Raw genomic sequence first — 16,996 nt, 5'->3', positions numbered from 1 at the left:
AACTTTTATATAATTTGATCATTAAAATTAAAGAATGAATAAATATAAATGTTTTTTAACCTAGATGTATTGAATTATTTTATGTATCGAATGATATTTTAGATTAGTTTTAAAATATTCTCATGAATTAACATTTTTTTCAACTCGTTTAATATGTTAAATAAATTTAATGTTATTAGATTAAAAGTATCAGAAATCATGATGTATCCAAGTTTTAAATATAAATAAATTACAATTTCACTTTTAAATATATTAAAACTAAAAAAAAATTATTTATTTGAAAAAATCTGGGAGACAATGGTGCCTCCAACTATACTAAGGGTTTATTACCAACTTCAAATTTTGAAAATTATATTTAATGGCAAATAACGAGATAAAATAATATTTTTTTATTAATTAAAAAAATAATTAAATGGTAAGAACTTAATTAAAAATATTTTTTTAATATTTAATATTTAATTGTTTTTAAAATTTATCTTATATTTAAAACTTAATTAAGTTGAATATAATAAATAAAATATGACTTGGGCTTATTATGACATTTGCTGAATTGGGCTCCGTCGGTCCAAACTTCAAAATAGGAAAGCAAGGAGAGAAGGGAAGGGATTGGGGTTGGTTGGTTGATTGGTCGTTTTGTTTGTTTTGTAATGTTGATATCGGTTCGTGCTTTCGTTAAAGTTAAAAGTTGAATTCATCTGATTCTGATTCGGATCTAATCAATGAGATCAAAATTGGGGTTTGATTGCGATTGCAATTGCACTTGCAGGGATTTCTCTTTGGTGCTTATTACTATTAAGGTAAGGTAAGTCTTGCCTTTCTTTCTGCAATCAATCAATCAATTAATTCAGCTCCAGTTACAGTTTCAGCCATGTCCTTTTATTTATGCAATGATTGAAGCATTGTTATGATCCACAATCTTCTACTTATTAGATCTTGTTGTTATGAATATGGCTGCCTATTATTATAATATAATATAAAATAATCTACACTTTGTTTTTCATGTAGACATGGCATCAATTGATATATATAATATGATCTTATTGAACGTTGTCCAATTAGGTTTAGAAGAACTTACCCTAACTATCTATCTTTCGCCATTGCAAAATTCTAATTCTGTTGCTATTTCCTCTCCATTTCTTTCTCATCAATTTGCAGGTTTCTTTCTTCTGTTGAAATGATATGTAGTAATTATACTTCTGCCAATGAATCTCATTGCTTAATCCTGATTATACGTTTCCCGAAATGCAATTAGCGTCGAATGGCGACAACGAAGCATGTTCAGAAAGCGAACCCATCTTGAATCACCTCCATCTTCATTTGCAACCTCCTGGAGAATCCTCCTTTTCCTGTGAAATTATTCCTATTGCTCCCAACCATGATGTCGACCATGATTTACAAAATGTTCGGGTTGATGAGACTTCTCATCTCGTAAATGCAGATCAGCCACAATGCCGAATATGCCTCGACATTGGAGGTCTCTCTCTCTCACATATATGTCTGCTTGTGTATCTTCTCACCATACTTCCATTACATCATATTCTTTCCCTGAATCTTCTGGATGATTTCACAACTTGAGATATTCCCAGGCTAACCAACTTGCATCCCGTATTACTTATCTTCCAAATAATTTTTCAGGAGAAGATTTAATTGCTCCGTGCCATTGCAAAGGTACGCAAAAGTACGTTCACAGATCATGTCTGGATAATTGGAGATCCACCAAGGTAAGTTCTTTTTCCTTCTTGGTTCTCTTTTTGATCAAAATAATAGTATTTTCTGATTCAAATGCAGTAGAATTATCTATTTTCTATATAAATCTAGTGTTGATCTATTCTATGTTCCTTCTATTATCCTGTGAAGATGTCCGGGTATACTTATGATCCTGCAATACTTACTGACTTTTCATTTCTGTTCTACTAGGAGGGCTTCGCCTTTTCTCACTGTACAGAGTGCAGAGCTGTCTTCATATTACGTGCAAATGTCCCACCCGACCGGTGGTGGTTGAGATTAAAATTCCAGTTCCTTGTTGCTAGGGATCATGCGTTCATTTTCATAATTGTTCAGCTGGTACGCATATTTATATATTGCAAAATTGGTACTCAGCTCTTGCTGATGCCATACTATTTGTAGTTATGACTTGTTTCATTTTCTGATCTGCAAATACTAGCAATGATGTTATGAAGAAGTCCTAGCTAACAATTTCCCTCTCGGATGGTACAAATCATTTTATGAAAACTCAATTCAATTTGTTTACTTGATTCATGATAGCACTGTAACTAAGGAAACACCCATAAGTAATTAAATGTTTTTAGCATCTCTAATTTCTTCAAGAAACATAACCGTTAAATCTAGCATAATTCAAGCATTTTATTTTGGTTGAATGTAAATAATTTTTTGTTGGGATAGCCAAAGAGACAGAACATGATTGAAAGGATTATGTTCAAAAAAAATTTGAAAAAATTGCATGCAAATTTTTTTTGGATCAATTGCATTTTTACACCCCCAATATTTTAAATTGTGCAATTTTTGTCTTTTAGGTTTCAATTGTGTGAAGAATCCTTCAAGTTTTTTATCATCTACAATTTGTCCCTGAACCTTTATTTTATCTGACATTTTCAAGCTATGTTTTAAATATTGAATTTTAGTGCATAGCAGCCGACAACAAAAACGTTGCAGTGGGATGCAGCTATTTTGAAATTTTTTATGTAGTTTTTATAATGTATACTGTATACTACATATACATATCAATTCTCAAAATGATACAAAATATTGAGATGTAATGACATTCATAATTAACTATGCAAAATCATAGGTGTCTTAAACCAAACATACAAGTAAATATCAACAAAAGTCAATACAAATTTTCTAGATAGGAACCAGTCATCATCATCCTCAAAATCCACACCTTATTTATCATCTTTTCGATTATTACAGTTGTAGTAGATTTCATTTATGTAAACTGAAATCCCAATAATAAATCCTCAAAAAAGCCGTTGTGTCCAGTCTGAGGGCTAATTTGGAATTTACACTTAATGTCATTATAGCACCGCTTTTTGAAGTAGCAATTTGGTGCGCCATAACCACTCCACTATGTGAGTTGAGGCTGCTTCATACTGCTCCTCTGCTAGAGTGGCATTATAGCATGTTATTCAAAGCCTTCTTTTGAAGTCATTAAATTTCCCACAATGGAAAGACTTTTCATTTATTGTTCATTCTTATTGTAAAATTAATAAAATAATTTACCTACAAGCATTGTCAACCTGACAATTAAATCAATACACTCAATGTGCCCTTTTGGTCATGTAGTTCAAATATTCTGTTTTTTAGCTGGCATATTGTATTTATTTACTGTAATGTCATGTCCAATTTACAGCTTTAGTTAATTTCGTTAAATATTGAATGAAATCAAGATGAAGAGACTTGATTGTCTATGGGGAAAACTTGAAGGATTCCGTGCAATTGAAATTTAGAGGTCCAAAATCTAAAAAAAGTGGTACATGAGAGACTAAGTTTTAATTATGTTATTAGTGTGATGTATAGCCATCAGGTGGGCAGGGACGCTCAACAGAAGAACCTCTGTCCTTGCTCCCTATTTTTAAGTAACGGCAAATTAACATCCTTAGTCATTATCATACAGTGTTATCAATGGTGGGTTGTTCAAATTCCACTAAATAATTTATAAACACACCATTGCGGCCAATGGTGCCATCATAGCAGTCCTCCCTTCATAAATTGTATATGGTGGTTGGTGAAAAGCTGCCACGCCATTTCGTCATGGTTGCCCCATTTAAATACAGGAATCCATACTGTGTCTGTGCATGGCACATTATTAAAATTTGTAACCTAAGGAGCCCGACGTTGATTTCCGAAGGCATAACAGTTTTTATATTACATGAGTGATTCCTATTTCTGGAAACTGAATCCTGGTTGGTTACTCTGCGTGAAGTGTCACTGTAGAAGGCATGCCTTTGTAGATTCTAATATTAAATACTCAACCTAACCCAACTCAAATCTGCAGTCTGTGGAATTGTAAAAGGAAGTAATGGTGCAGGAATTTGTCTTAAGAGTTTTATGGCAGTTGATTTGATAGACTTTGAATATTCATGCCCATCATCCAAAGAGACTATATGATGAGATACTGCTAATGTGTATTTTAAATTTATTAAAATATAAACTTGAAAGATTATCTGTTGCTTTACCTTCTCTAACTTTAACAGGTTGTTGCTTTCTTGGGAGTGCTTGTGTACAAATTTTATGGAGATGAACTGAGGGAAATGTTTGGTTATGAAGAACATCCATATGGATTTTATACAATGGCTGGTATATACCCATTGCTTACCCTCAAGAAATTTCATGGGCAATATAAATAGCTTTTTTCTTTCACTTGTGACTATTTCATGCTAGGATGTTTAGTTTGTCACTAAGTTGGTAAACTTAATGGTATATATGAACGGTGTTGGTAACTATCTTAACCTAAACACATTATAGTATGATATGGGAAACTCATTGTATTTCTCTATTTTGCAGTTCTAGCCATTGTTTTGGTGGGATTGCTCTATGGCTTCTTCATAGCGATAATATGTGGCCAAAGAATCAATGAACGCCACTATCATGTTCTTGCCAAACAAGAATTGACTAAGGTATACTTCCAGAAAACCGAAGTTTGTCATGTAAAACTAGTAATACGACTGCATCTAAACAAGTCTTTTGGTCCAAAGATATTTATTTTCAGGGAAATGCATCATTTAAATTTTTGTTCCTGATTACAATTGACTTTTACAATATAAGGAATATCCTTTATCTTTTACGAAATTTTGTGGACATTCAACTCTTCACTTTGTTTTTTATCTCTTCAATTTCAGGAATATGTGGTAGAAGATCGAGAGCATGTAAAGAATGTGCCTGAACTTGATCCTAGTCACGTGACAGAGCTAAGGATGTTGGGCCTTTACTAGTTGGTATATGCATATCTCATTCTTTCTCTTTAAAATTTTAATTCTTCATTTTGTAAATGTTAGGTTTGAAATTGTCTGGTTTCATCTTTACCCATATCATACTTGTACGTACTTAGAAAGTAAATGTTGCAAGCTTTCTGTTACTATTTTCAATTTCTAATCTAACCTAAAAGGCCGATGTTAGCCGTCTAAATCATCCTTCACAAAAATTCTTGTGCATTATTATGTGTACATCCCCATTGTTCGAACCAATATTCTTTGTTCTTTGCTTACATTATTCTCTAGAATTACTTTCATTGCATCATTCTGCAGAGTAACGTTGTTGAATTTGTTGTTATACAGGCTTGTCTCCATGGTTCCTTTCACATCTGTAGATCACATTGGTCCGTTTAGAGTGAGCACCCACTAATATGGCTGTTTGGACAGTGCGCAGCCACGTGGGTGTCGTTTGTCTCCAATACCGTGTACTCTATTTTGATTCTTTATTTTTAATATATGCTTTTACAGCAAACTTATGAAAGAAATATGCTATACTTCAGCTAGAAAATTTGTGAATCAGTGTTGTTTGGTGGAATGTAAAAGAAAAAACCTGCAGATCCTGTAAACCTGTAGCTGTTGCATGGCTGTGTTTGTACTTGTAACTTATAAGTCCCTGATGTAACCCGCAGTTCACCCTTATTTTGCAATGTTTTTTCTCATTTTTATACAAAATATTATAATCCAATTTAGATATTTCCTTTCCAGGTTCTTAAACCTAATATTGTTCCGGGTATGTTTGGTTATCGTATTGTATTATGTCATAGAAAACTGTTAATTGTGACAAACTATATGGTCGATTCATTTACTTACTCCAAAATCTAAAGGAAAAATGCGTAATCCAGTTTTTGGGAAGAAAGAAGACTGAAAAAAAGAAGATAAAATTACTTTATCCTTGAATCATATAATAAATTGTTACGGGTGGAATGAATACATTTTCTTTTCATAATATGAAGCTGCTAGTAATTCCCATCAAATATCCTCTTATAAGCTTACATTTAGACTCTCGCTAGAAACATTTTTAGGCTAGAAAATTAAAGAAATGAAGTGCTTTTTTATAAGATAAAATTAACTTAAGTATAAATTAATTTTGTAAAACTATTTTCATACAACTTGTATTGATTTTTCATTTGTATAAATAATGATTTTAATTTATAAAGAATTTTATTTTATTCTATTTTTTCTGAAAATATTTATGAAGAATTTAGGGGTTGATGAGGTTACAAAAGAAACGAAAATGATATTTTATTAGCAAAATTTGACTCACTTTTGAACTAGTAATGTAGTATTTTCAGAATCAAATTTAACTTCTATCTGGTCCATTTTTTTTTATCTACTGTGACGAAAAAATTGAAATACTTTCGAAGTATTTTATCCACTTTAAGAATTTATAAATTCTTTCTAATTTAAAGATTAATTACATAAGAAAATGTATAACTAAAGTGGGACACCAATTTATAAAATGATAAAACAAATCTATCATTGAAGAACTCAGGACAAATAAAACTAGGAACATTATTCTTCGAAGTTACCAAGTGTAATCCTTAGATCTAGTCAACAAGTTTAATAAAGCATTGATTTTTCCTCTATACAAAAATGAGAAAAAAGGAATACGCATACTATAGTATTGTTTACAAAGAAATTCAACCATCTATTACAACACTCATAAGGAATAATAGAACTGTTTAATTAGATTTAAACAAAAAAATTGAGGATGACACCTAATTCATAAATTAGGTCAACTTTTAGAAGTAGTAATAGCTTCAATAAAAAGAGCGACATCCACCACCTTAACATTGATGATCTCTCTCTAAAACTCCTCCCACAACCAGGTCTACAGAAGAACCTTTAGATGCACTATTAATATTGCCTTTAAACCAAAGACATGGAAGATGTCAATAAATAAAAACACATGATGAAACTTCCCTAGGATATATCTACTCAAAATTTTGAGAATGAGTGATTATTGTACATTGAACTTTATGCACATAGTACAACAGTTTCAGCTTTATTAACATTGACTTATTGAAGAACCAACTTAACCCATAAACAAAGTTGAAGAAAAAATTCATACTTTTGCAACTTGAAGGAGGAAGTCCCACCTCAAGGTATCAAAAGCTTCTTTAATAGTCACTTTAATAACAAGGTTCTAGAATAACATATTTTGTTCATAAAATCTTCATAAAGAACACCAATGCAATATGAGATGCTTCACCTTTAAGAAACGCAAAAGGGAATTAGTTGATCATGATTTGTGAGGGGAAATTGATTACTCGTATTAGTATCTATCCTCGTTTTCATTTTAAATTACTAAAACATCTACAATTTATCATATAACATCTTTAATTTATCATAATATGAAAAAAAAATAATAAACTTTTCTTTAATCCAGTTTCTTGATTCTATAAATTATTTTTAATACACATTTGATATATTTTACTTTTTTATATAATTATTTATTTATCCAATTACTACTTATACAATTATTATAATTATTAACATTTATCTAATTACTCTTATTTAATATTTAAACAATACATTAGAATTTGACTAGAATATATCATTTTGATATTGAATACTTTATAATATCTTACTTTTTATAAATAATTATTTAATTAATATTTAAAACAGTAAATAAATGTGTACGAACCAATATCAGACAAAAAATTTATATTCATCATATATAAGTGTAGAGAAAAACTTTTACTTAGCGAATGAAAAATGAGATATCAAAACTAGTTTCGCTTGATATAATTTAACTAGATAAATGGGACTTATATTTTACTTTTCAATAAGATAAAATTTTCATAATGTTAAAGATACTAACATGGTGCAAACTTCAATGACTACTCGAATTCACTGAAAAAAAAATCAATTGAGAAATATTAAACCATGTATATCATTTGCTCTTTGTAATGTCATTCGGCTCCTTGTCAGGCATGGATCTGAGAACGGTGGACGGGAAGATGCAGAAGTAATTTAATCAGACTTTCTTCCTGCACCCATCAATTTTTTTTCTTGCACCCTACGGCGAAATTTGACAGGTGCAGGAAGATACAACCTTTAATAATCCTCTTCCAAAACCAGTAAACAGCTAAAATATATACCATGCATGATATCTTCGAAATCTAAAAGAAACTGACCCTACCGACAAACTCACCTGGTAAAACCACACCCATTAAAAAGAATAAACTCCTTAGGAATAATAAACGAATACGAATTTTGATTAGCTATACAACAAAGTAGGAGTTGAGAGTAGGAAAAAGAGAATGATTGATGTGCGTTGCAGACCCATCACGCTTACCAATAACACTTACAAGAATACATAGTTTTAAGCTGTGGTAAGAAAATACTTGTTGAAAGAAGAATACGATGGAGAGCGCAACTACACCGGAATGACATCAATCTTTGATGTGTCTTCACATCTCAAAATAATACCCTCAAGGCTAACTGGAAATATACATTTAGCCCATTGGCACCCGGTCGTCAAAGGTTCAGGAGGAGGGACAATCATAAGTACATTCTCATTTCTTTGAACAACTCCCATTACGCTAACTGTGCTACCTTCTTTGATGTACCTACAAAAGGAACAATGGAAGTCTCATAAGAATATCTTACCTACCTACCCAGGGTCACCATTAGTACCAAATTATGAATTATGTACCAATACGCAGATACGTCACACAAAGCAACACGCTATGAAAAATAGCTGTTTTTGCCTCTGCTCAACAACTATTGGAAAGGATTTAACCTTAACAGCTTCCCTTTACACAAATACATAACCTGGAGATTTAAACTCTTACTCAAAGGAAGAACTTTACCCTTCTTTTAATTGCATCATCCGATCATCACTTGAAATACTTCTGTCTCTCAACCACCGAAGGAACTCTGGGGACATGTCTTTATTGTCAGGGCTGACATCAATTACAATAGAATCGTCAACATAAGGAGTCACTCTTGCACCATAGCCTGTTTTAACCAATGCTCTCAGTCCAGATTGGAAATCAGAAATGTAGAAGTCCACCACATGCCTCTGCATCATATAAATCTCAAGGTAAATATTAAAATACTTGAGATATAATAATTAGAAAGCAAAAAGAATTCCAAATGCAGGTCTGGTACACACAAGAAAACAGTTAAAATGGTCACAAACTTTAACTGACCATATTAATATCTAAAACTTCCCAACACACACACACACAGAGTATTCCTATTACATCAGGCATGAAGTTATTCGTAGTGACGGTAAGAGAATATTTACACAATCAATAGCAGATAAAGCCTTCAAAGCATGAACCCAAAGTCCCCAACATATTAAGCGGTCAAGAGCAAGGGGATAAAGGCATTCATTGAATTGCTTACATGGAAAGTTAATAATAATAATAACTTTATCCCCTTTCAATAGCTTGAAGACTCATGGAACAACAAGCTCCCAAAAACTTAACAAACCACTCTATATAAGCCATTTCTAGGAGTAGTTTATTATAATGTGATTGAAGTAAATATAGAGCTATATTGCAGGTTACAAATAAAAGGAGAGATTACAAACTCTGTCAACAGAATATATTAGACCATAGGAAGTTAAAAAGTGAAATTTTGCTCTCACAAGCAAAAGAAGTTTAGAACAAACAAAACCTAGTATCTGCATTCTGGTCAAGGTATCTCAAGAGTCTTCAAAGGTAATTCTCAATAAAATAGAAAACTGAAAAGAGAAGATTCAACATATTGAAGTTACCTCAGCTGCTCTGAGTCCCCATGTAAAACAGCGATGCTTTGGATTGGCTGCTTTTGAATCCCACCTTCGGTATTCAAACAAGCTAGTAGAAGTATAGACACATCTAGGAACTTTTTGAAAGGATGACTCTAGTGGAACATTACCACAGGTAACCACCTTCAAAATGAACAACAGACCATTGGCATTCGTCTCATATATATGCACGCAAGAAACAATAACAACAACATAAACAACAGCCAGATCAGTACAATTACAGATGAGAGACACCCAGCAATGATTCAATTCAAACTGATATCCAATGAATAATAATCAGTCCCTTAACCACGTAAGACAAGAGTTGTTGGTTTGTGCATGCAATCATGATTTTTCCATGGCTGTGCTTAATTAATCAATAACGTATGTGTCAATATTAATATACATACCCCAGAAACCTTCACAAACTGCCCATTCTTGGCAGTTCTAAGCTCAGTGTCAGGATAATGAGAAATGAAACTAACAATCGCTGTCCTCCCACAGCAAGTATTCCAGGTGAATAATGCAACAACAGCACAAAAAAGAACAATTACAACAACTAGGAGAATGGGATTGTGGACAGCTCCAAGAATAAAAGCACCAGCAATGAATCCCATAATGAAAATAAGAATTACAGACCACAATATTGGCTTTGGGAAGTTCCTGCTGAAGGAATATTCATCATCTAGGCTAAGAGTGGTCGTGGCTGGATTGTGAGTTACAGAGCTATGTGATTTCATTGATCCTGTAAACTCTAACGGACCAGATACCTTCCTAGGAGCCCCAGATGAATTTAGAGGACCAGATGTAATTAGACCAGTTGTAGGAAGAACAGGTGGAATCGGACCAGAGTTTTGGCGCGTAACTCCGCCAGATTGAGGTCCAGATGACTTCTTCACAGGCTCCCCATGTTTGTTCAGTGGACCAGAGGTGGTCTTTTTCATGGAGACAGAAGCCGACACGCCTCCTGAAGATAGGTTACCTGATGTGGTATAAATAGAACGAGCTGCAGTATTTGGCATTATAGGTCCAGAATGTGAAGCAGCACCCACAAATGATCCAGTCCGTGAAGGAGCATTATTTAACTGACCGGATTTTCTAGATTTAGAACCATCCATTGGGATATCAAACATTTTGCCTAATTCGCCTGATTTCTTGATGTCTCCACCAGTGTAAGGCATGGCAACTGAGGTCGTGATCGGAGTTCTTTCTTTTGGCTGTTCAGGCCGACCTGATACATACAGGCCATTGCTGAGCTGATGAGATGGGAATCTCGAACCCATCACACTTCTTTAAAGCAGCTGCAGGAGGCAACCGATATGAAACAATAGCACTATACTCAAGCAGGAATCAAAGTAATACTGCAACAAAGTGAAATTGACAAGAGAATTAAAACAAAATTTCGCCACAATTCCAGGTTTTAATGGGAAGATATGTACGCATTGATCTCTCTAGAGAAGAAAACATAGAAAGTATGCTTGAGAAGTAAACTTACACACGCCCTAGGCCTAAAAGAAATTAAGAGAAAAATACAAATTGTCCATTTTGTAGGAAATTATTAAGAACAGACACTATAATCCAGCCCAATAAAAATGATGTCTGCGATAAATAGAGTGCATTGCAGGGAGGGAGGAGTAAGAGGTATCTCAATCTTATCTATGAAACAAAGTGTGAAGGTGTAGGTGTGAGTGTGAGCTAGTGAGTGAGTTAGGTGAAGAAGTGATGAATGGAAAAATTGAAGATCTCAACAGTCATTTCATTGAGGAGAAGGATTGAGATCCAATCATGATGATATTTGGATGAATTGAGACAGTTGTTGCGTTGTGCTGCGTTCCAGTGATTGTGATAGTGATAAGATGAACACAAATAAATGGAATCGAAAGCAGAAAACTGCAGCCACGTTCTCATCCATGCAATGCAATGCAATGCAGCGAAGGATATGGATGGATCCGTCAAATATCTGTTCAAGAACAAAGGAAGATGAAGATATACCTCCAACTCAACTCAAGAATCCACCGGAGAAACAGCGATGAGACCACGATTCATGTTCACACAAACACTAACACACTCTCTCTCAGGATACAGATCCCATCTTCTCTTCTATCTTCTTCTGTTCTGCTGCTCCACTCGCTCACTGCCACCCTTCTTTTAAAACTAAATACAAATTATATTATTAATAGAATACTGCGAATGCAAGAGAAAAACCCTCTCTCTCTCTCTCTTCAACAACCACTGGGTGGGTTGTCTCCTCCACTCTCTCAAACCAACATTACATAACATAACCATGAAATGCCGCAAACCAAACACTGTTTTTTATTTTATTTTATCTCGATACCATTCATTAACCCCCCTCGCTATTATTATTTTGTTTCTTTCATAAATATTTCATTTTTAATCAATTTTGTCCTATTCTCCACATTTTACTGTGAAATCTTCAGAGCAGTTTTTTTTTTTTTAATTATAAATGGGTACCACTCCTTATTTTGAAAAATTATATACACAAAATTTAATGAAATGATAATTAAATCTGGATGGTAGAATAGAGGCAACTCAAATGAAACGTAACCCTACTGTATTAATTAATTTATCTTAATGTAATTTTGGCTTAAACCATACGAAAAATACTCTCCAACCGCATCCATCTCTCTCAAACCATACACACCATATCCATCCTTTACGTGAGGATTTCAAATTCCAATCTTTTGCTCTCCACTCTACACCATTGTGCCAATTGAAATTAATGGATTTTAATAATAATTAAGCAACTATGATTTATTATACAACTAAAATAATTTATTATAAAAACAAAAACAACGTTATAAATATATTTATTTGCATATCAATTCCAGCCCACGGAATCAGTTTCATCGTTTCAAATTCTGTAACTGTAACTCGGTTTTAGCTGGAACTTCCATGGCTCCACCTCCACCACCTACTACCGCGTTTAGTCTCTTTGTCTACATCTAATTAAACTTTTTCACACGTATTACAATTTTATTAAAAAAATATATATTCTCTTCGAAAATGTATTCATTTTTATATGCTACAATATGATGTATTTTATTTCACAACAGACTACCAAAAAAAAACTACGTTTTCTTAGAAGGTGATAATGTCATTTATTTTAAAAATCAAAACCGGACTTACTTCACAGCGAAAAAAAGTTAGTATTTCTTTCGTATTTTCCTTTTCTTTTTCAATGCTTGGTATTGTGACATCTGTCATATTTTGAAATTCTTATAATTAAAAAATTTATCATTTTAATTTTCATGCTTCAAAGTTATATCTTTTAGTTTTTTATACATACTATTTTTAGTATAGATGATTTCAGTGAGCATAAACTAAAATAAATCAAAAGTTATATATATATATATATATATATATATATAAATAACACTAAGAAATATTATAATAACTTTTTTTTTAAAATTTGTATAAATTATTTTAAATGTAAATATCAAAATGTAAAGTTTACATAGTTATGTTTAATAAATAGTTATGTTTAATAAATGAGTAATAAGTTTTTTGTTTTGACGTTAGTCAAGATTCTTGTACGAAAATGAAAAAAATAATATATATATATATAGTAATTAATTAGAGATTGATAATTTTTTTTTGAATACAGGAGGATCATAGTTTCGCAGTATATGGTGGTTGCAGTTACACACCGTTGATGTACGAAGCAAGCAACTTTGCGTATCTTCAAAGAAATATCATTTGTTTCTCAAACAAAAAACATCATTTGTGTTTGTTTGTTAGGTCGTGAGAGTCGCCATAGGAAACATTTGTTATTTATTTGGTATAGTTCAAAATTGTTAATTTGTTAAGGAAATATAAATCTAAACATACCATGACAAATATTTATTATACTAAAATAAAATATATTGTTTTTTTTCTTTTCTCTTAGATAAAATTATTATTATATTATATTAAAATTAGTTCTTAACTAATATTTTAAACAATAACTAGAAAATTTTCCATAGTAAAATGTTTAGAATAAAATTAGTGAAAGGAGAATTATTAATAATATACCTTTTTAAACACATATAAATTGTTTCAGTTCAAATTCTTAAGATTAAAAATAAAGAAGGATTTCTGGTTATTTTTTATTTAATCCAATTACTTGCATGTATGGATTATTATATTTTCATGTATGGATTATTTAATTTTATACATCTATTTTTTTTATATGATAGTACCAATTTATTAGCAAAGAGACCGATAAATAGATTTATTATTCCCTTTTTCAATTCCAAATTGATACAAGAACTAAAGATAGAAGTCCAGATATTAACTGAAATTGTAAATAAAAATATAGATTTCACTTTTGATTTCACCACAAGTCTAACTTATATGTAATATCCACAAAATACCTTTTGAAATAAAAAGTATATGTATTATAAAATCTATTTTCTCTTTCATATTATATATATATATATATATTATTAATTGAATTTAAGTGTGTGATAAATTTAGACATTTTTAATTGAATTCCTATTAAATTCTTTTTAGTTTATTTAATACTAAAAAATTATATAAGTGGTTTTTATTGTTAGATAAGGTAAATTAAAACGAAGAGAAAAATAAAACAAAAATATAAATAGTGTTGGGAAACTGCAAATAAGTGAGTGAGGGATGAGATTGAAAGGAAAGAAAATGAAAACGTGTTGGATGAAGGTAAATGAAAAAAAAAAATGGTGGTGTAAGACTAAGAGTGTGATTGAAATTGTGCATAAACTTCACAAAAATCAAGGTTGGAGCTCTTGAATATATATTTTTTTTATATGAATAGAAATCGTCTTACACAAAACCAATAATTTGTGTTTATGAGTGGTTTTAAAAAGAAAGGTAAACGGGATGTTATTTGGATAAAATTTTCAAAAAGTGAGCTTATTTAGATAAAATTGTCAACAAATGAACAAATTGAACAAATGAATTAAAATTCCTGAGTAAACTCAACTTTGGTATAAGTTTGAGTTGTTAAAATAAAAAGGAAATTGAGTACAGATAAAAAAATGAATCCTATCTATTAAAAATTTGGTATATCCAAATTAAATTGGTGACGAGTGAGGTTGGTAAATTAACCTAAACACAAAAAAATATTTATTAGATTAAAATTATTTATAATTATAATTTAGTTTTTGAGATAAATGAATTATTTGTTGTTTAAAATGATAAAAAACAAAATTTTAAAATAGGTTTGAATTTTTTAGATTTTAATTACATATTAAAAATATATTAAATTGAAGAAAAAATATTGTAATTTTTCTGTGCAGGTACAATTATGAAGGAGGTGTGGTGTCCTTGGTGAAAGAGGTAAGAACAAAAAGAAGAAAGGGATGATGGTTTGGTAAAGGATGATTATGAAGGGTTTCTCCCTTGAGGGGCAAATATGTATATTTACACGTGATGAATTTTTGTCTCAACTTGCTTCAAATTCGTAATTATAAGATCAAATTAAAATATTAGAAAACTAAATCAATAATTATATAAATAATAAATAATAAAAATTCAACTAAAAATGTTAAAATTTATCAAAAAATTAAATAAATTAAAACTTAATTAAACATATATAAAATTACAATATTAAAATTATCCACCATTCTACAACTCTACTGAATTATAATATTTAGAATTAATAGGTTGAGCAAAATGTTAAACATATGTGTAGCAACTTTACTTTCACATATTCATGGTTTTCAATTTTTAAATAGAATAAAGAACACCAGACAGATATCAAACATAGTTTTTAAAAGAATAAAATAATTAGGAATCTGTTAATAAATAATATATATTATTATTTAATTTAATTTTTTTAATTTTGGTGTATAGGTAGAATTGAATGGGCGTATTTGACGTGGGACTCAATTTTTGTCCATTATACCTACACTCATTCGTTCTTTTTTCTTCCACAAATGGATACTTGCTCTCATGATTACTGTTCAGGAAGTAATATGATGGGAACTGGTAAGATGTTTAATCCTCTCTTCCGTTCCATAATTTTATATCATTAATGGTGTTTGAGACTAATATGATGCGTGAATGGAGATTGCAATTTATAGATTAAATTGTATTGATGATTCTATATTTAGAAGAAAATGGAGAAGTAATGTACGGATGTGAATCGACGACGATGGAGATGATAGCATTGGCCAACAATCGGGATGGGGAAACAGGGGATTGGATTCAATTGAACCGGGATTGTGAAGGCAAATGTAATATAGAGAGATGAGTAGAACGAGCAACACGATGAGCTCCACCTCCTCCTCCAATGGCCATCTCGCCGTCACCATTGGCAGCGGCCACCCTTGGTGTGATGAACCTGTCGCGGTCTCCGTCAACAACGAACGATGACGACTTGGTGAGTCTACTTCAACTTGCCGAGTTTATCTTAATCTAATTTTAGTTTATGAAAAATTAATGTAATTTAATCTTTATTTTTTTTAAATTATACAAAAATTGATATAATTTTGTAATTTTTATAAATTTCTTAAAATAAATTAATAAATTTTCATTAAAATTAACATCAAAATTATGATTATGTTGTTTATATAAATAAAAAAATCGTTCTTATTAATTTGACAAATCTTTAAAAATTATTTTGGATGTTAAAATAGATATATATTTTTTTAAGGCGTCAAATATACTAGATGAGTTAAAATATTTTTAATCTCTTAATTTATATAAAATTGAAATTATTTTTGTCTTAAACTTTTATATAATTTGATCATTAAAATTAAAGAATGAATAAATATAAATGTTTTTTAACCTAGATGTATTGAATTATTTTATGTATCGAATGATATTTTAGATTAGTTTTAAAATATTCTCATGAATTAACATTTTTTTCAACTCGTTTAATATGTTAAATAAATTTAATGTTATTAGATTAAAAGTATCAGAAATCATGATGTATCCAAGTTTTAAATATAAATAAATTACAATTTCACTTTTAAATATATTAAAACTAAAAAAAAATTATTTATTTGAAAAAATCTGGGAGACAATGGTGCCTCCAACTATACTAAGGGTTTATTACCAACTTCAAATTTTGAAAATTATATTTAATGGCAAATAACGAGATAAAATAATATTTTTTTATTAATTAAAAAAATAATTAAATGGTAAGAACTTAATTAAAAATATTTTTTTAATATTTAATATTTAATTGTTTTTAAAATTTATCTTATATTTAAAACTTAATTAAGTTGAATATAATAAATAAAATATGACTTGGGCTTATTATGACATTTGCTGAATT

General features: G+C 30.7%; 2 protein-coding genes across 5 annotated transcripts; one reads left to right on the top strand and one right to left on the bottom strand.

The window, feature by feature from the left end:
- The first annotated feature begins 552 nt into the window (after nt 1-552).
- Nucleotides 553-5,705, top strand: LOC146886581 (uncharacterized). Of its 3 annotated transcripts, none has more exons than XM_028073367.2 (8): nt 553-797; nt 1,156-1,474; nt 1,636-1,721; nt 1,918-2,064; nt 4,215-4,317; nt 4,525-4,637; nt 4,860-4,955; nt 5,295-5,705. In XM_028073367.2, exons 2-7 carry the CDS (start codon nt 1,243-1,245, stop codon nt 4,950-4,952), a joined length of 774 nt encoding a protein of 257 aa, XP_027929168.1. In that variant the 5' UTR covers nt 553-797; nt 1,156-1,242; the 3' UTR covers nt 4,953-4,955; nt 5,295-5,705. The 3 variants fall into 3 exon arrangements, with proteins under 3 accessions (XP_027929168.1, XP_085530226.1, XP_085530225.1); XM_085674100.1 differs by having other exon boundaries at nt 587-802; XM_085674099.1 differs by lacking the exon at nt 553-797 and adding an exon at nt 1,017-1,155 and having other exon boundaries at nt 1,253-1,474.
- Nucleotides 5,706-8,166: 2,461 nt separating this feature from the next.
- Nucleotides 8,167-12,025, bottom strand: LOC114185373 (protein SHOU4-like). 2 transcript variants are annotated; one of them, XM_028073062.2, is made up of 5 exons: nt 11,728-12,025; nt 10,146-11,036; nt 9,724-9,879; nt 8,810-9,021; nt 8,167-8,566 (listed from the first exon to the last, which is right to left on the bottom strand). In XM_028073062.2, exons 2-5 carry the CDS (start codon nt 11,016-11,018, stop codon nt 8,374-8,376), a joined length of 1,434 nt encoding a protein of 477 aa, XP_027928863.1. In that variant the 5' UTR covers nt 11,019-11,036; nt 11,728-12,025; the 3' UTR covers nt 8,167-8,373. The 2 variants fall into 2 exon arrangements, with proteins under 2 accessions (XP_027928863.1, XP_027928862.1); XM_028073061.2 differs by having other exon boundaries at nt 10,146-11,096; nt 11,728-12,024.
- Between the last annotated feature and the right edge of the window lie 4,971 nt (nt 12,026-16,996).

This window comes from Vigna unguiculata, chromosome 5 (genome assembly GCF_037176805.1).
Source record: "Vigna unguiculata cultivar grain cowpea cultivar isolate G323 ecotype 2 chromosome 5, ASM3717680v1, whole genome shotgun sequence".
Classification (NCBI taxonomy): Eukaryota; Viridiplantae; Streptophyta; class Magnoliopsida; order Fabales; family Fabaceae; genus Vigna; species Vigna unguiculata.
The sequence above is the reverse complement of the archived record's forward strand: the minus strand, read 5'-3'. Positions and strand labels throughout refer to the sequence as shown.

What these genes read in the sequence shown, in the direction of transcription:
- LOC146886581 (XM_085674099.1), top strand. Translation starts at nt 1,032, where the DNA reads ATGATCTTATTGAACGTTGTCCAATTAGGTTTAGAAGAACTTACCCTA. An exon ending in TGGATTTTATACAATGGCTG is followed by an intron (nt 4,318 to 4,524) that starts GTATATACCCAT and finishes TCTATTTTGCAG; the next exon opens with TTCTAGCCATTGTTTTGGTG. An exon ending in CCAAACAAGAATTGACTAAG is followed by an intron (nt 4,638 to 4,859) that starts GTATACTTCCAG and finishes CTTCAATTTCAG; the next exon opens with GAATATGTGGTAGAAGATCG.
- LOC114185373 (XM_028073062.2), bottom strand. Translation starts at nt 11,018, where the DNA reads ATGGGTTCGAGATTCCCATCTCATCAGCTCAGCAATGGCCTGTATGTA. An exon ending in GGGGACTCAGAGCAGCTGAG is followed by an intron (nt 9,022 to 9,723) that starts GTAACTTCAATA and finishes TATATGATGCAG; the next exon opens with AGGCATGTGGTGGACTTCTA. An exon ending in ATGATGCAATTAAAAGAAGG is followed by an intron (nt 8,567 to 8,809) that starts GTAAAGTTCTTC and finishes TTCCTTTTGTAG; the next exon opens with GTACATCAAAGAAGGTAGCA.